The sequence below is a fragment of the Marmota marmota genome, unplaced genomic scaffold (genome assembly GCF_001458135.2).
Source record: "Marmota marmota marmota unplaced genomic scaffold, marMar, whole genome shotgun sequence".
Lineage (NCBI taxonomy): Eukaryota > Metazoa > Chordata > Mammalia > Rodentia > Sciuridae > Marmota > Marmota marmota.
Window position 1 is genome coordinate 8,086,703 of NW_026000294.1, and position 20,365 is coordinate 8,107,067.

At 36.8% G+C, this 20,365-nt stretch overlaps 1 protein-coding gene across 11 annotated transcripts in view; it reads left to right on the forward strand.

Moving 5' to 3' along the window:
- Window positions 1-20,365, forward strand: part of Arhgef9 (Cdc42 guanine nucleotide exchange factor 9) — a 374,830-nt gene that overhangs the window by 287,847 nt on the left and 66,618 nt on the right. For all 11 annotated transcript variants that reach the window (XM_048797209.1, XM_048797207.1, XM_048797206.1 and 8 more), the window contains one exon: window positions 13,576-13,767. In XM_048797209.1, the coding sequence (XP_048653166.1) occupies window positions 13,576-13,767 (192 nt within the window). The remainder of the gene's footprint in view (window positions 1-13,575; window positions 13,768-20,365) is intronic.

Consider the following 20,365-nt stretch of genomic DNA (forward strand, 5'->3'; position numbering starts at 1 on the left):
AACCCTCCCAACTGTAAATGTTGTGAGAAATTCCCACCAAGTAGATAGAGTGTTGCACCAGTAGGCAGCAGACAGGTGGCACTGTTGTCATGGCAAGTGGTTGGTACTAGAGAATACAACATGAAGTTGTTAAGTATGCATTAATAAGGAGGTCAAGTATGGTGACTGGGAATTAAGAAGCAGGCAGTATGTAATAAAAGAGTTTCCAAAACTGTAGAATAAGGGGCTTAGGTATAAATTAATTCATCCAACAACTGATCTTCAGTTGGCTACTGAGAAGGTACAGAAGCATTTAGAACATTCTTCAAGAGGCTAAGTATAGAATTGGGAACTTATAGAGAGAAGGGAGGTGACTACTTAAGCTCTGTGACGGGTGTGTGTGTGTGTGTGTGTGTGTGTATGTATGGTACTGAGTATTGAACTCAGGGAGTCATATGCTAGGCAAATGTTCTACCTCTGAGTTGTATCCTAACTTTTTTTTTTTATTTTGAGATAGGGTTTTGCTAAGTTGCTGTGGATGACCACAAACTTGTAATCCTAAGCCTTCTGAGTAGCTGGGATTGCAGGCATGTGCCCCCACTCCTGGTATCTTTGTGATTTTAGTGAAAATATTTACTTTAGCCTGTTCTGTTTTCTCCCTTAGAAATGGAGGGATTAGACCAGATAAACTCCAAGAAACTGTCTAGCCCATACTCTTTTTCTTTATTTTTAAGGTAAAATAAGCATATATTTTACCATTTCAACCATTTAAAAATATACAATTTAATACATACACAATATTGTGTAACCATCACCTCTATCTTGTTAGAGAGCTTCTCTTTTATAACCCAAAAAAGAAATTCCATAACCATTATCAGTCATTCGCCATTACTCCCTTTTCCCATCTACTGGATCCCTTAATGCTTTGCATATGGTTGGAAGGTGGGGATTGTTAGGGAAGGGATGTGCTTTAGTAGGAATTGAGGTCAGGAAGAAGCAATGACTCAAGTGGCTTTGAGAGAATAACACAGCTGGGTAGGGAATACTGAGGCTTTAAAATTGCCAGGTAGATGTTGCTGAGGAACCCTCAAAAGGATCAAACCATATTTGGGTCACTTGTAGAGTTGTGCAGATCAGATAGTGAGTGAGATCTTGTGAACTTACCTATGCTAATAGATACATAGCCAAAACAAGATCCCCTAGGTTATTACTATCCCCTGAGCTGGCACCATCTTCCCCTAGAACGATAAAGCAACATCTAACAAAAATTGCCTTCTCTATTCTGAGAAGGGCTTGAGAAAGTACGTTTTATAATTGCTCTCATAATTTTACCAAACTCTCATACTCCAAATGCCACCTCCTTCAGAGCCAAGTTTTAAATCCTCCTCCCTGCAAAAGTGACTCTTACTTTGCCAGTTGATGTATTTGGCCCATGACCAAACTTCCTAAGGTAAGAGCTCAAGGTCTAAATCCAAAGCCAGTGCTTTTCCAGGTCACCATCCTGAAGTGTTTTCTGTTTTGTTTTGTTTTGTTTCTTTTCTGAATGTCAAATAATTGCAAGCTTTCTGGGAGATGAGTAACTCAGGTCACCTTGATTTTCAGCATCCTCTCTTATTGTGACTTTCATCATGAAATCAGGGAGAGTGGGGCTTTGTACTTCTATATCTAGATAACTGAAATAGAAGCCTTCATTTTCTTTTAACTCAAACAGAAAGAAAATCAAAGGAATGTAGAAGAAATGAACTTCTAAAGGTCCTGTCAGAGTATTCCTTTGGTGACTACTAATAAACATATTCTATCAAGGTTCTAAGCAGGATAGGCCCATGAAAACCAACAAAAGGAGAAGGCTTAGGGGTAGAGCAGAATATAGTTTATCTTAGAGTCATCTAGTTTTCTTCACTGGAGGGAAAAAAAGAAAAACTGTCATTTGTAAATGTTTTCCCTGTACCTTAACTCACCCCAGTTCATTTTGATCTCTTACCTTAAGAAGCCTTGTCATGGGAAGGTGACATAAACATCCCCATTTCAGGCTACATAAGTCTCTCTTTGATTGTGGGGTAGGGGCACGCTTAGAGTCTGCTTCTAAAGGAGGTGACATTTGGAGTGTGTGAAATTTGGGGAAATTATGAGAACAATTACAAAAGTATTTCCTAAAACCATTGTGTCAGGGAAAATAATGCCCCTAGAGAGGGCAGTTATTCTTAGATGTTGATGGTATCAACCTAAGGATAATGACAAGAAGAACTAATGGTTCTGTGTCAGGAACTATTTAATGTGCATTACCTTATGTAATTCTCATAACAACCCACAAAGTAGGGTAATATTATTCTTTTTCATAGAAAATGAACCTTAGGATCAGAGAAGTTAAGTAAATTTTTTAAAAAAATATATATTTTTTAGTTGTAGTTGGACACAATACCTTTATTTTATTTATTTACTTTTTTATATGGTGCTGAGGATCGAACCTAGCACCTCACACGTGCTAGACGAGCACTTTGCTACTGAGCCACAACCCTAGCCCTTAAGTAAATTTTTCTGTGTTACACAGCAAGGCAGTTGTAGAGTTAAAAATATTTGGCCAGGTACAGTGGTGGCTCATTGCTATAATCCCAGCAGCTCGGGAAGCTGAGGCAGGAGGAGTGCAAGTTCAAAGCCAGCCTCAGCAAAAGTAAAGCACTGAGAATCTCACTGAGACCCTATCTCTAAATAAAATACAATATAGGTCTGGAGATGTGGCTCAGTAGTCGAATGACCCTAATTTCAATGCCTGGTAACCCCCACAAAAATTAATAATATATTAATAATATAATTAATTATAATATAATAATAATATAATATAATATAATATAAATATAATATATAATAATAATAATATAATATAAATTGCACCTAGGATCCCAAGTCTGTACCACCTACCTCTATCACAGATTGTCTCTTCTAATTTTGGAGGTCTGGAGGTCTTGCCTCAGTCCTGAATGCTATCTATTTACTGTGAGGGATCTCACAGTAAAAGAAAGAGCTACCTTGGGTTTCTCATCTGGGAAGTTGGGATAATAAGCCTGGCTTTACCTACCTTGCAGGAATGTTTTAAAGTACAGGTAAGAAAGTTTGTGGAAAGGGGCTGTTCTTGGACAAAGTTTTCAAGGAAGCCAGGGACAAAAGAATGATAGAAATGAGTGGGGAAGGCCTTCTTGGAGTGGGGGTAGTGTTCACACATTAGAAGAACACAAGGATATAGAGGTTGGAATAAACAACATGTGTTGGAATAAATAGAAAATGTAGCCTGGTTGAGGTCATGGGTGTGTGTTGGGATACACTGTTGATAGAAAGCCATGAATGCAAAGATAGGATATTCACATGGGTTTCCCCCCCACCATTTCCCTCCCTGTTTTTCTGTTATATAATGAAAAATTTCATCTCTGTGGTTGAAGCTCATTCTTCTCATTGTATCTGTGCTGGAAAGAGAGAACAATTTTTAGTAGCCTTCTTACGATGATCTTTCATGTAATTAGTGACAGTTATTAAATCTCTTTCCCTCAAGGGGCTGAGGAATGGCTTTGTGCTTGACTGTACACACCATGCTGATTGTCTTTGTGCCAGGCAGGAATGCTAAATGCTTCCTGGCATACATTTTCTGGGATCTCTAAGCATTCCTTATCCTCCTATAAACCGGGATTGGAGCTCTAAAACAGATCGGTGTGTATATGTATGTATGAATGAAAGCTGTGCCTTCAGCTAACCAGGTTCTTTCAGCCACATCTACTTTTACATCCAAACTTTGCTGATGATTTACTGTGTTAGCAGAGAAAGGCATTTTGGTGACCTTTGTTATAGGAGAATCCATGTTCCCTCTAATCCCACTCTCTTGCCTGTGTTTTGCCCTTTTGCAGTGTTTGCTAAGATGTTAGGCTGGTGCTTTCATTTGAACAGAAGCAGAGCTGAGGGCTCTGTTTATGATTAGAATTATCAAAAAAGGAAAGAGCTACCTTAGGAGACAGTAATCTTCTCATCACTGATTGTGTTTAAGCCATTGGATTGGGCAGATATTGGCAGGGGATGTTGTTGAGGGAGTTGATGTATTGATTGGGGGACAAAGGTTGGTTTAGACTAGCTGACCTCTATTCTCCTTTGTAACTCTTATTTTCCAGCTCTGAGATTCTGTTGTTTAATGTGACTGGCAGTAACACCTTACTTTCTTGGAGGATAGCTCACTTATCACTCCTCTGGCTGGTTAGATGGGGCCTCCGAAAATATTGAAGTGAGATTTAGACAATATTGCTTATCCATTCTCTTCTTGGAAACATCCCATTACTGGAGCCAGGGATAGACTAGCTTTCTAAGACACTCTAAAAGTCTTTATTGAACTTATGAGGGAGCTACCAGATGGATATTTTGACACCTCTCTTTTTAGAACTACCAATTCGTTTTGAGGGAGGGGCTACTAAAGATGTTGTATATGCCCAAGGCTGAGTGAGCATCAGTTTATCATGTGGAACTGTGGCAAGTCTACTGTAGTAGAAATGTAGGTAAGTAATTTCTTGGATTTTGTTTTTTGCATACAAAATCCATAACCTGGCTTTCCTCAGGAAAAAAATAAAATTGTAGGAAGGAAGGGGAGTTGTCCAAGGGAAATTTTTATTTTTTTCTGGACTATTTTAATTTTATATGTTTATATTTATAGATTTATATGCCATAAAATCTAACATTTAAAAATTTACCATTTAGTGGGTTGTAGTATTCTTGCAAAGTTGTGCAGCTATCACAATTGCCTAATTCCAAAACAGTTTTATTTACTTTTTGATCTATAAACATTATGTCAAAACTTTAATGAATCTTGCCACATGATGAGAAGAAATATATTTTGTTTTTGAAACTCTAGGTCTTATTTATTTATTTATATTTTTTATTGGGACATAATATTTCTATTTCTTCAATGGAGCACATCATGTTAATTCAGTGCATGTACACGATGTAATAATCAAATCAGGGTAATAAGTATGAGCATCTCTTCAAATAATAATTATTTTTATGTGTTATGAATTTTATACTCTTCTATTCATTTTGAAATATATCATATTGTTTTAACCTAAAGATACCATACTATGCTAAAGAAGAACCAGAAGTAATGGGATACAATGTCACACACACACACACACACACACACACACACACACAGTTTCCTTAATTATTTCACTACCGTGCATTACTTCACAGAATTATTCATCATTTTTTGTGAGAACATTTCAAATCTACCCTCAGTAATTTCCACTAAATATTAGTATTAATTATAGTCAACATACTTTATAAAAGGTATCTAATATTATTATTTTTGGTACCAGGGATTGAACTCAGGAGTGCTTAACCAATGAGCCACTTCCAAGACCTTTTTTAATATTTTATTTAGTGAAGGAGTCTTGCTGAGTTACTTAGGGCCTCACTACATTGCTGAGGCTGTCTTTGAACTCAAAATCATTCTTCCTTCAGCCCCCCGAGCTGCTGGGATTATAGGCATGTAACCTAATGCCCAGCTCCAGTATTCTCAACTAACTTGAGCTTTGTGCCCTTTGTATAAAATTTCCCTATTCCCCCTCAACTAAGCCCCTGGAAACTACTAATATGCTTTCTGTCTTTATGTATTTGTGTATTCTGGACATTTCCTATAAATGGAATCATATATTACTTATGGCCTTTTTTGTCTAGCTTCTTTTTCCTTAGCATAATGTTTCAGAGGTTTATCCACATTATAACATATGTTAGTATTTCATTCCTTCATATTGCGAATAATATTCTTTCACATAGAGAAACCACATTTGGTTTACCCATTTATCAATTCATAAACATTTGGGCTATTTACACTTTTTATGAATAATGCTGTGAGTATTCAAGTACAACTTTCTGTGTGAGCCTGTGTTTTTAGTTCTCTTGAGTATATACACTAGGAGTGTAATTGCTAGATCATATGGTAACTATATGTTTAACTCATCAAGGAACTGCCAAAATGTTTTTGCAGTTACTATACCATATTTTATGCCTACCAACAGTGCATGAGGATTCCAGCTTTTCTGTATCCTCCTCAACACATTATTGGCCTTTTTGTTTAATCATTATTATAGCCATCCTAGTGTGAGGTGATTTTGATTTGCCTTTTTCTGATGGCTAATCATATTGTCTTTTATGTATTTATTGGCCATTTGTATATCTTCATTGGTGAAATATCTACTGAAATGCTTTGGTGTTTTTAAAGTGGATTAAAGACAACCCACATAATGGGAAAATATTTGCATATCGTATCTGATAAGGATCTAGTATGCAGAATATGTGGAACTCATCAGACATATATAAATAATTTCTTCCATTATATGAGTTGTCTTTTTACTTTCTTTCTTATTTTTTTGGGAGGAGTTTAACTGGGGATTGATCACAGGAGTGTTTTACCAATGACCTACATATCTAGCCCTTTTTAATTTTTTTTTTTAATTTTTAATTTTGAGATAGGGTCTTACTACGTTGTTGAGGGTCTCATTAAATTGCTAATGCTGGCCTTGAGATCCTCTTCTCTCAGCTTCCCCAGTCACTAGGATTGGTTTTCACCACTGCACACAGCTGCTTTTCTTCTTTCTTAATGGTATCATTTGTAGCATATTGATGAAAAAATTAATGAAGTTCAATTTATTTTCACTTGGTTGCTTATGCTTTAATAGTGTCATATCTAAGAAACTATTACCTAAATCTGAAGTCCCAAAGATTTTCCTCAATTTTCTTTGATAACTTTAGATTCAGGCCTTTCAACAGATTTAGCGAATTTTGTACATAGTGTGAGGTAGGGGTTCAAGTTTATTTTTTTGCATGTGGGATACCCATTTTTTTTCAATAGCACTTGTTGAAAATGCTCTACTTTCCCTTTTTAATCATCTTAGCCATTTTGACAAAAATCAATCCAGGAAAAATGTGTGATCTATCACAATCTGTGGGGGGAGGGAGAAGGAAAGGTTCACCAGGTTGGACAGGGCAGAGTTAGGGGAAGGGAGAAGGTATGGGAATAGGAAAGACAGTAGAGTGAATTGGACATATATGAATACACGACCAGTGTAACTCCACATCATGTACAGAATGGAAATTATACTCCATGTATGTATGATATATCAAAACAGTTTCTACTGTCATGTATAACTAAAAAGAACAAATAAAAAATAAAAAATGTGGGGTCTATTTCTGGAGTCTTAATTCTATTACATTGATATTTATGTCTATTCTTATGCCAGCACCACATTCCTCAGTTACTGTAGATATGTAGTAAGTTTTGAAAGCTAGAAGGGTGAACTCTCCAACTCTATTCTTTTTCAAAGTTGTTTTATTCTGGATCTCTTGAATTTTAAGGTCAGTTTGTCAGTTTCTGAAAAGAAACCAGCTGAGAGATTTTGATATGGATTATGTTGAATCAATTTGGGGAGTATTGCTATCTTAGCAATATTTTGTTCTCTCCATTAAAAGGAGAGGTCTTTATATTTAGATAAATCATCTTTACTTTCTTTCAACAATGTTTTGCTGTTTTCAGTATATACAATTCAATTATTAGTTTATTCCTAAGTATTTTTTCTCTGATGCTCTTTAAATGCAATTTGTTTCTTAATTTCACCTTTAGACTATTGACTGCTAATTTATGGAAGTACAATTGATTTTTGTTGTATTTGTCTTCCATTCTACAATATTGCTGAACTCACTTTTTAGTTAAAACAGGGTGTTTTTTTTGGGGGGGGGTGGACTCCTTACAATTTTCTATACATAAGATCATATGATCTTTAACAGGAGATAGTTTTACTACTTCTGCTTATTTTCATTTATTTTGTTCTAATTAGTTATACATGACAGTAGAATGTATTTTGATTATATCATATATAAGTAGAGTATAACTTCTCATTCTTCTAGTTGTACATGATGTAGAAATACACCAGTTGTTTAATCATATATGCACATAGAGTAATAATGTCCAATTCATTCTACTATGCTTTCTAACCCCATACCCGCTTCCCCTCCCATCACTCCTCTGTCTAATACAAAGTACTTCTATTATTCCAAAGCCCACCCCCCATTGTGAATTAGCATCCGCATATCAGGAAAACAATTCAGCCTTTGGTTCTTTGGAATTGGCTTAATTCGCTTAGCATGATGTTCTCCAGCTCCATCTATTTACCAGCAAATGCCATACTATCGTTCTTCTTTAAGGCCATATAATATTCCAGTGTGTGTGTGTGTGTGTGTGTGTGTGTGTGTGTGTGTGTGTATCACATTTTCTTTTCCCATTCATCTGTTGAAGGACACCTAGATTGGTTCCATATTTTAGCTGTTTTGAGTTGAGCTGCTATAAACAGTGATATGACTGTTTCACTGTAATATGCTGATTTTAAATCCTTTGGGTATAAACTGAGGAGTGGGATAACTGGGTCAAATGGTGGTTCCATTCCAAGTTTTCTGAGAAATCTCCATACTGCTTTCCATAATGGTTATACCAATTTGCAGTCCCACCAGCAATTTATGAGTATAACATTTTCCCCACATCCTTACCAACATTTATTATTGCTTATATTCTTGACAATTTCCATTCTGAATGGAGTGAGAAGGAATCTAAGTGTAGTTTTGAATTGCATTTGTCTAATTGCTAAAGAAGTTGAATACTTTTTCATATATTTTTGATTGATTATATTTCTTCTTCTGTGAGGTGTCTGTTCAGTTCCTTAGCCCATTTATTGATTGGGTTATTTGATATTTGTTTTGTTTTTGGTGCTAAGTTTTTTGAGTTCCTAGAGATTAATGCCCAATTAAAGGTGCATGTGGTAAAGATTTTCTCCCATTCTATAGGCTCTTTTTTCACATTATTGAATACTTCCTTTGCTGAAGTTTTTTTTTTTTTTTTAGTTAGAATCCATCCCATTTATTGATTCTTTTTAAACATATTTTTAGTTGTATATGGACACAATACCTTCAGTTTATTTATTTATTTATTATTATGTTGTGCTGAAGATTGAATGTCCTAGGCAAGCACTCTTCCACTTAGCAACAACTCCAGCCCCCATTTATTGATTCTTGATTTTACTTCTTGCACTTTAAAGAAGTCTTGCTTTCTGCCCAATCTTGAAAGCCTTTTCTTTACTTTTCCTGTCCAGTTTTATTGGCTAGAACCCCCAGTACAAGGTTGAATAGAAGTGATGAAAGCAGATATCCTTGTCTTGTTCTTGATTGTATACAATGAAAGCATTCATTCTTTCACCATTAGGAATGATTTTATGGTTTTTCATAAATGTCTATTATCATTTTGAGGAAGTTCCCTCAAAACACTATTTTCTGTCTTTTTTATTATAAATGAGTGCTGAATTTTTTAAATGCTTTTTCTGTGTCTATTGAGACTATTATGTGGTGTTTTGTAACCTTTATTTCATTATTACATTGATTTTCATATGTTCAATCAATCTTGCATTTCTAAGATCAATTCTGTCTGGTAAGATGGAATTTTTTTATGTTGCTTGGTTTAGGTTGCTAGTATTCTGTTGAGGAGTTCTACGTTTAATTTTCAGAGGAATCTGTGAAAGATTATTGTTAATTGTTTTTTAAATGTTTGGTAGAGTTCATGAGTGAAGCCGTCTGTGATTCTGTATCATGTTTTTTCCCTCATATGGGAGATTTTCTCATTCATTCAAAGTCTTTACTTTTTATTGTCCTGTGCAAAATTTCTATTTCTTCTTGAGTCATTTTTCAGTAATTTATGTCTTTCTAGGATCTTGTTCATTTCATCATTTTAACTAATTTCTTAGCATACCATTGTTCATAGTATGCCCATTTAATCCTTACGTAGGAATGATAGTGATATTTCTTCTCTCATCTCAGATTATAATCAATTGAGTCTTCTTCCTTTTTCTCTATTTCAACATTTTACAAGGCAAATATGTTCCTGTATCAACTGTATAATTTAAAAATAAAACCAAAAATAGAAGATGTGAGCTGGGTGCAGCAGCACACAACTATAATTCCAAAGCTAGGGAAGCTGAGGCAGAAGGATGACAAGTTGAAAGCCAGCCTCAGCAATTTAGCAAGGTCCTAAGCAACTTAGTGTGACCCTGTCTCAAGAAAAGGGAGGCAGGGCCGGGGATGTGGCTTAGTGGTTAAGCACCCTTGGGTTCAGTCTCTGATGCGATGATGATGATGATGATGATGATAATAATAATAATACAAAGAAAAGAAAGAAAATAGAAGAGTGTTCTCTATGTAAATAAATGGGCACATTGATGATATGAGTGTGTCAGTGAATTCCATTATTATATATGATTATGATGCACCAATAAATTTTTGTAGAAAATTGTGGGTATATTACTAACTCCATGGAAATCTGTGGGCCTCAGCTTAATTATCAGTAAGTTGAAAGGTTGGGTCATTGTTACTGAAGTAATGGAGAACCTCCGAACTATATCATTTTTTTTTTGTTCCAGCATTGTATTAAAGAATATAAATTGGAATATTTGAGAACAGATCAGTCTGAGAGGAACCCAACATTCCTAAAGGGAGTAGTAGGAGGTAAAGGTAGAAATAGAGATTGGAGTCAGATTATAGTAAGATTTGAATGTCAAAAAGAAAGATTTGGACTTGCTTCATAATCAGTGGGAAGCCAATGAAAATTTGGGGGCATGAGAGTAGTTAATCAAAGTGAAAGTCAAAGAAATTAGTTTGATAGTGACATGTGAAACTTATGCAGATATAAAGAGATGAAGGCAATACCAGTGGCAATGGAAAAATGAGAGATCAGAGATTGTCTCTGATTTGGAAAGCACACCTTGGTTTTGAAAGAAGATGAAGGTGTTGGTTGTCTTCCTCACCTATGTCTCACTCACAGTTAATGCTAGTTAGGCACAGAAATGGTCCCATGTAATTATTTGTTACATTGAACTACACTACTCCAGTCTACTATGGTGTTCAATTAAGGCTAAGGAAACCAGCCTTTAAGTACTCTGAGAGGGTTTATGGAAAAGTTTTCCAACCTGGCGGTTTTGGGACATTGCCCTTCTTCTTACTAATAATCCAGCAGCCTCTGGGTTTTAATTGCAGCATCAGTGAATAACACTTGTAGAAAGGTACACATTAACTTACACAGGCCATTGTGCAGGTTGATAATGGCATTCTGGGCTGAAATTCCACCCAGGGAAGAGAAGCTTATAGGCTCACCTGTTTCTCTGCACTCTGACATGCAAGTGGACTAGGGCCTTCATCTGCACAGAATAGGGAAACTCTCAAGAACAGAGACTTAGGGGTTAGGCCAAAATGTCATATCATAAGGCCTAGAGGATCTTTTCTATGACCCTGAGTTCAGGAACACAATATTTTGTGCCTTGCATGGTACCTTTTTCTAGGCTAGGAAACATTGTCTCTCCAAAGTTAAGATCCACAAAGGGAAAGATTTGTTTATTTTGTTTGCTGCTCTATCCCCAATATCTGACCTATGGTAGGCATTGACATAGATTTATTGAATAAATGAATGAATATACTGATAGTTATTTTGGATGAAAGCAGTGTCTTAACCTAAGGAATGGGTTTCTGGGGTTGTTGGAATGAAGTTGCCTTCCTCACCTTTTAGTTTTCTGGCCTCATATTCTGTATTCCTTCCCACTGGAACTATTCTAAATATTCCATCTTATTTCAGTCATCCAAAAACCAATGTTTTGACTTGAATTTGTCTTAAACTCCAGAGAAGAAAATAAATGATTCTTATATTTTAAAGGCCTCACAGTGGTACCTTTTGTATAGCAGGGCTTAGCTCAGTCTGAGAAGTAGAGCAAGCTAATAGATTGCTTGTGAGCGATGTTTTCATTATTATAAATAGCAACATCATGCATATCAGGTGTTTACTGTGGGTGCCTTGGAATCACCTTTTCAGCAGGTCTCAACCTTTGAATAATCATCTCTCATATTGTCTCTCAATTATATTAAATGATAGCTATTAGCATATTGAAGGCACAAAACTGACCTTTTGGAAGAGATTTCCAATAGAGAATTTAAGGAAGGTGATAGATTTGGGGTTAGATAAATTTTGTACACTTGACTATGTAAAATGTATTAAAACAGAGTGATCACTACTTGCTTTGGCCTGTAGCAAGGAAGTAGAATATATGCTAATAACATCTCTAGGTTTTCCTGGCAGATAACAATGCTCCCTGCCTCCTAGAAAAGAAACTGAGAAGGAAGAATACACAGAGTTGAGAAGTAACTACTCTTCCTCTAGCTTCATCTTAAAGCCTCTGTTATCCTAAAGCCACATACTAACAGGCTTTTCAGATGGCAGAAATGGAGATGAATCTAAATTGTTTGATCTGATCTTCTTGAGTCAGGGATGTGGAAAAAAATTGGAGAGTAGGGAAGGGAAGTATGGAGAATTGATTAATGATGTTGAGACAATTGGCAAGCTCCTTATCTAATTAACCTTGACAAATTTTACCACTCTCCCTAGGGTTCCAAGCCATCTTTTTCTCCCTACCGCCATGCTTTCCCCCTTTCTAGGACTGAGGTGAAATAGGTCATCTCTTTGATTCAAGCTAAGTCTATTCCAAATCACCCAGCTTTCCCAAAAGAAGTTTTTCCAGCTTCCCTCCAACTTCATGATTTGGAATAGACAGTTTCAATCTGTGTCAACTATATCCAGTTCTGATTATTCTAATAATTCTCACCCCACATTGGCCCAAACCCTTTCCATCTTTTTTCATGCCCCCCTTAAGAGTCAGAGGCACAAATTTTCTGGAATAGTGGTTAAGTGGGTAGGCTGTAGAATCAAATTGTCTGGCTTTTATCCCAGCTTCTCTGCTTCCTGTGTGACTTCAAACTCATGCCTTAATTTCTTTTAGCCACAGTTTCCTCTTCTGTGAAATGGGAGTAACAATGGTACCTACTTAGCAAGACTGAATATAAGTTTACTAAAAGTTCTTAGCATAGTTCCTGTTGTATATTAAGTGCTTAATCAGTGACTGTTATTATTAGGTCCCTGGGAAATATTATGCCATCCCCATCATGATCTTGAAGGGTTAGAAATATTTGCATGTCCCAGGAATTTTATAGTTAAATTTTTATTATTATTTGTGCACCCTGTGATGGAAGTCATACCAAAAGCCCTCTTTGTGAGACACCCACTTCAGCATCTAACTTTGATGGTCACACTCATAGGCACTTAAATGCTGTGTTTTGACAATAATCCAGCTGTGGCACTTAAGATGTATAGTTTAAATTTTTTTCTTTTATTTTATCCTGCTGGGTTATCTAGATGTGCTTCAGCATAAACAATTTCTTCTTGCCACCATTTACCACTCTTCTGAGACCTTCTTGGCCAAGAAGCTACCCAGAGAACATTTCTTCATGCCCATATCTTACATTTCACAGATAGGTCACCAGAGACCTAGAGAGGATTTGAATCATGCTCAGGGCCAGGTCTGACATTCTCTTTGCAGGGACCTTTGATTGAAGGCTCTCTGAATTCCTAAAAGTTTTAATTTGTCCTTTTTCTACTTGACTGAAAGTCTTCAAAGAAGAGAGGTTAATAAATTATTATTTTTCTGCTTGCTTCTACAGCTCTGGGTGAACCAGGAGGATGGGGTGGAGGAAGGGCCCAGTGATGTGCAGAATGGCCACCTGGACCCCAACTCAGACTGCCTATGTCTGGGCCGGCCACTACAGAACCGGGACCAGATGCGGGCCAATGTCATCAATGAGATCATGAGTACTGAGCGTCACTACATCAAGCACCTCAAGGACATTTGTGAGGTAGTCATGGTGTTACATGTGGGGGCCCACAAGGTGGGGTGGAGGGCACTTTCATGAAGAACTGACAGTCCTCATGGGCCTGCCTGTGATGGTCCCAAGATGTTAGAAAGGGCAAATGAATTGGCCTGCCAGATTCTATTTAGTGGGATCAACAGCTTTTCAGTGGGGTAAAAACAACCTGTTTAGGCAAATGTATGAAACTGCTCCCTTAAGATTCTTGATTTTGGTTTCTCTCCTTTTCTCATTATTATTCATGCATCCATATTCACTTTCTCTCCTTCCCCTCCCCTTCTCTCTCTTTGTTCCACTTTACATTTTCCCCCATGTCTGTCTCCTTCCTTAGCTTGAATCTCTACCTGTTTTAGTCAGCTTTTTTTTTTCTATTGTGACTAAAGGATCCAACCAGCACAATTATAGAGAAGGACAAGTTTATTTGAAAGCTCATGGTTTCAAAGGTCTTAGTCCGTAGAAGGCCTTCTCCATTCCTCAGGGTTCTAGGTGAGGCAGGACATCATGATGGAAGAGTGTGTCAGAGGGCAGCAGCTCACATCATAGTGATAAGGAAGCAAAGAGAGGTCTCCACTTACTAGATACAATATAATATATATATATATATAATCTCCTAAAGCCACACAAGCCACACCCTGCCATTTCAGTTACCTCTCATTTACTCCCTAACAGGGGATTAACTCACTGATTGGGTTAAGACTCTCAAAACAAAGCTGGGTTCAGTGTTGCACACCTGTAATCCTAGTGGCTCTGGAGGCAGAGACTGGAGGATCACGAGTTCAAAGCCAGCCTCAGCAAAAGCGAGGTTTACAACTTAGTGAGACTCTCTCTCTAAATAAAATACAAAATAGGTCTGGGGATGTGGCTCAGTGGTTGAGTGCCCCTGAGTTCAATCCCCAGTAACTGCCCCCCCAACCCCCACCAAAAAAAGACATTCACAACTCAATCATTTCTTCTATGAACATTTTTATATTGTTTCACACATATGCATCCAAACCATAACACTACCCTTACCCTCTTTGTTTTGGATCCAGCTTCTGCTCTCATGTAGGGCCTATCCTTACTCATTAAATCAAAACACATGTTCCTCCAAGCTAGTAATTGGCATTCTAGAATGTGCACCAGAGTCCCCAGGAGAGATTGTTAAGCATGCAGATCCCAGCATCCTCACTCTTGGAACCTAAGTTATCAATTTTATGGTTGGGTTAAGGCTTAGGCATCCCTAAGTATAAAGGGTGAGGCTGATGCTACTGGTCCTCCTCCCTCACTTGGAGAACATTTATTGGTTTGAGCAGAAAAGAATTTGGGAAAAGTAATCCATAAAAGATGAAGGCTAGAAGGACAAACTTCAGTTCCTTCAGTATGTCACTTTGACACATTACTAACCCCGTCCCTTCTATATCTTCCTCTCCTAAGGTGAGAGCTTTTCTGCTCATATTCTTTTGAGCTCAGTAGAGGCAAGCTGACATTGTCAAAGGGCATTTTACTAAACAGTTATGAGAAATGGGAAAAAAGTTATGTGCTGGGCATCAGATCCAGGACGTATCCCATACCAGGCAATCACTTCACCACTGAGCTATAGTCTCAACTCTGTAGTAATATGTTTTTGAAAAAGAACTAAACATACACAATGATAGCTTTCCACTTGATGCAGGGAAAATTCTTCTTTAAGTCTTTTTTGTCTCCTTCCTTCTAGAGGAGAGATCAAATCCTACTTTCTATCCTCCAGCCTTGGGACCATTTTGAGGTCAGTAGTACTACAACATTTTTCAACATTCTTGTTTCTCTAGATCAGTGCTACCTACTGGGTAAAGTATTCTTCATTCCCTCTCCAGTATAGTATCTATTAGCCAACCATTTTTGACAATTGAACATTTTAGATGTGGCTAGTGTGACAGAGAAATATAATTTTCAATTTTATTAAAATGTAATTTACTTAAATTTAACCACATACTACTGATGGCAACCATATTGGACAGGGCTCTTCTGAGAAGACCAAGGCCAAGGACTGTGGGTCTTAACTTTCATTACCTATGGGCTTTAACTTTCTTTACCTCAACATTTTCTTACCCCTTTTTGGAAGATTAAAGGCTATCTTCCCCCTCTTCATGAGGCAGTATAAGGTAGGGGAGAAAGAACAAGGACTCTGGGGACAGGGAGTGCTGGCTTTTACATCCTTAGTTATTAATTATCCCTGTGTTCTTAAAGATGACCCATTAACTTTTCAGATCTTCAGTTTCCTCCTCTCTCACTCAGAGTCTTTGCACTGTATTGTCCTCTGCCTTGAATATTCCTCCTCCAGATATCTACATGGCTGCCTTCCCTGTCTTCTTCAAGGTTTTACTCAAGTAATACATTTTTGTAGAAACTTGCCTGACAATTATCTATAAACTTGTATTGCCTTTCTCCCTTTCCTTTTTAATTTTTCTCAATTACACTATGGCTGATATATATTTCACTTATATATTTTGCTTATTGTCCATCTCCCACCGTTAAGTAAATTCTGTTGAGGTGCAGGGGTTTTCATCTCATGATTTCTGATGCATTGCCCCTAATCAATGCCTGGAGCATAGTAGATGCTTCATAAGTATTGCTTAAAACAAGAATTAAATATAATTTTTCATATATATNTATATATATATATATATATATATACACACATACATACATACTACCATGTCAAAATATATTTACATTATATGCCATTTATTTTTCAAACAGAGCAAAAGTTGTTATTCCTATTTTTGGAATCAACAGATTGAGTGACTAAGAAACAGAATATTTTCTTAAGAGTTTCCAGGTAATGGCCCCGTGGGAGTCTTTTAGTCTTAGAGGATCATCTGTTTCCAACTCCCAAATATCTAGGCCTCTTCTTACAGAACACATAATGGAGTATTCATCTTCCCATATGGAGTGCTATAACCTTACTTTGAGGATTTGCTCAATATAGCCAACCTAATTAGTAGCTTTTGTTGATGTCTTGAAATCTTTCCCTTTGTCCTTTACTGTAGCCACAGATGTCAAAGACAGTTGGAGAAAGCTGCATCTAGTTGAGCCAGAGACAGTATTTTTGCCCTGGATTGTGTCACCTCTAAACTGAATCCTGTGAGGAACAAATGATCTATCAAAAAGAATACCAGACTGAGAATTTTTGATGCCCATTTAAGGTTCCATTTGGGTCACTGATTGGTTAGGAAGGCTCAGGAGAGTCTTTTTCACCCTGGACCTTGTACTCATCTCTAAAATGAGTAGGTTGGAGTTGCTGTTTAAGTGATTATTGGCTCTTACTTTTTGTGATTCTGTAAGATGTAGATATGCCATCACTAGAGAAAGTTGTAGTATTACAGGATTCTTCTGAATTTTCTACTTTCTTCTTGGTACCCATGGAGGCACATTTTACTCAATATGACATGATTTTCTTTTTCTGTGGGTCAAGAAGAGCTTAAATAATTCTCACTCTTGTATTTATTGGAGGGAAAATGAGAGACACTGTATTCAGTATAGAAAAAAGACACTATTAGAGAATCTTTCTTCTCTCTATATATATGTATGTATATCTATCTATCTATATTATATACACACTGCTGGTAGCAGAAATTGCTTTATAAACATTTAAGGTACAACACTTTCATTTTACAAATGAGTAAGTTGTAAATAAATGATTTTTAATGAAAGTTATTCAGTAAAGTCAATAAAAGGTCATTTTGAATGAGCCAAGTTCTACTCTAAGACCATATTCTTATTTCTAAATCCAGATAGTAGTATATGAGACCTTCAATTTAACTCTAAATCACCATGACCAATGATTGATTATATTGTCTCTTGTAACCTCAGAACTCATTTACCAATCAGGGAAACTGAGGCACAGGGAAACCAGGACTAAAGATGCCTTATAAAGCTGTCTTGTCTGACTCTTTGGGGGAAGATGAGCTCTTTCAAGTCATTCTGTATCTGTGAAATAAATTCTGTCTTAAAATGCATGCACAGGAGCTAGTCCAGCTTTCCTGAGACATTTCATTTTGAGGATTTCTGGGGTTTTTTAAAATATTTTTTTAGTTGTAGATGGACACAATATATTTATTTATTTATTTTATGTAGTGCTGAGGATTGAGCCCAATGTCTTACATGTGCAAGGCAGTGCTCTACCACTGAGCTACAGCCCCAGCCCCAGAATCTATCTCTTTATTGAAGTGATCTTTCACTTCCTGTATTTTCTCTCTGATTTTACTCCTTATACTGTCTTTTACTTCACAGATCAGTTTAACTATGTACATTATAAACTCCTTCTCTTATATTTCTTCCACTGTGGTATCAGTGGGTTCTGTTATTGGAGTATCTTGGTTTGCTTGGAGTGATTTGTTCCCTTGCTTTTTCATGTTGTTTGTGTGTCTACCCATCCAACAGTCTGGATCTAAGGCAGTAGATTTCTACCCTGTGGACTTAGAGAGTCTTAGAAGGTTTCCAGTATCTCACATTTTCGGGATCTTGGGAACCAGGCCTGCTCCCTAGGAATATTCAGCACCTATACAGAAAAGCCAACCTGGGACCTCTAAACATGGAAAAGAAGCCTAGAGCAACTTTCCAGAGATACCTATATTAATATCTCATATCCTTCACTATGAAGTAATTCTTCCTCAAATCTAATCAATTTTATCATGCTATAGTTTCATTTCCACTTGATATGTTCAAACCCGAGATTTCAAATTTATTAGCTATTTGGATTTTCTTGTTAATTTGACTATCCCAGTATTTCCCAATTGTTCCTATATTTTGGCATATATAGAAAAAGATCACACATTGTGTAGAATGTAATATTTCGATAGCATACTTTGGTAAAAAGGTGAGGCTGCTAGTTAGCCTAAAGTGACCAGCTCAGGGTTTTTTGCCTACATTAAGCCCTACCCTATATAGACCCCATGGACATTCTAAGCACTGTTCCTATCTTTTTCCCATATTCCTATAGTATCTCATATCTTCCTTGTTGATTTATAGGAGTACCTTGAATATGCCAGATGTTGTTTTGTCATTTTTCCCTGTTGAAGATATCTTCTTCCTTGCTAGGCATGGTGGTATCACCTATAATCCCAGTAAGGGAGACTGAGGCAGGAGGATTAAACTTTCGAGGGTAGCCTCAGCAATTTAGTGAGGTCCTAAGCAACTTAGTGAGACCCTGTCTCAAATTAAAGAATAAAAAAGACTGGGGATATGAATAGGTGGTTGAGTGCCTATGGGTTCAATCCCCAGTACCAAAAAAAAATTCTTCCTGTTACCTCCTTTTTAAAAAAATGGTTTTATTTCGTTTAAAGAAAGAGTTTCCTATCCCAAAAAGGAGAAAAAAAGAAAGCCATCAATTTAAATATCCTCCTTTTAAGTTATGTTTTGCCATCATTAGCAGGGAAGAGTTAGTCATTTTGCATTTATTCAACAAATACTTACAGAGCACAATTATATGCCAGGTATTATGTTAAACTCTAAGGAAACAGCTGTGAATAAGATAACTATGGTTATTATCTCTCTATTTTCTTAAATTCATACTCAAGATATTTGTTGGTTTGTTGATTTCACATCAGTCTTCAGACTTCCAGGCCAAAAAAACCAAAATCAAAACCAAAAAAAGAAACAAACAAACAAAACCCCACAAAACCAAGAAAATGAGACCTGAAAGGAGCCAATGAAATAATTTTTGATACCTTCAACTTAGAGTTGAAGACAATAAGGTATAGACTTCCCTAAAGATTTTCTCATATCATGGGTGATCCGGAGGCTCTTTGATCCATCTTACTTCTCAGCAGTCTTTGGAATCTTCCCTGCAAATCTTTTAGGTATGGTTTATATTCCATGTCAAAGCACTATTTCTGGATCAACGCACTAGATTTAGAATTGTACATTAGCCCTTGTGGGTTTAAGAACAAAGTGAAATGGATGAGCAACATTCTTTGGCTGTTACCATAGCGATGCCAGTGCTGATTCATGCCAATTGTGACTGATTTGATAACACCCACATAATTCTTAACTACTCTGTGGTCTTCCTTCTATTATATGCCCATATTACCCCCCAGAACACAAGTGAGGCTCATAAACAGCAACTCTTGAATTAGTTCATTTCTATTTCTATAGCACTTATTTACTCTTCCCATTGAGACAGGGGTCAGAGAGAGTGTTTGAAACATGCCTGAAAGTAAAAGTTATGGACCCCTTCTTTTCCCTCTCTCACCTGTCATAGGTCTTCAGAGGACCCCTGAGTCATTTACAAGACAAATATACTTGACTCCTTCCACCATTTTTAATGGTGTTGCTTTTCAGGTCCCTCTAGATCCTGCTTATTCCCTTCTGACTGTGCACTGTTTTCTTGATGCTTCTCTGAAAAGGGACTGGAGAGAAGGGTCCCACAGAATTGATTGGAACTGTCCTGCAGTGGTGTGACTACCTTCCGTTACCTTTCTCATTTTTGCTTCTCAATCTAATATTTTCTTTCAATAACTTAAAATGATATTAAGTTTTGGGTTTTTTGGCAGTCACTTTTCATGGCCAGTTCATCTTAAAATTACATACCTTCAAAAATGAGTGAATGAGAAGCAACAGATACTGA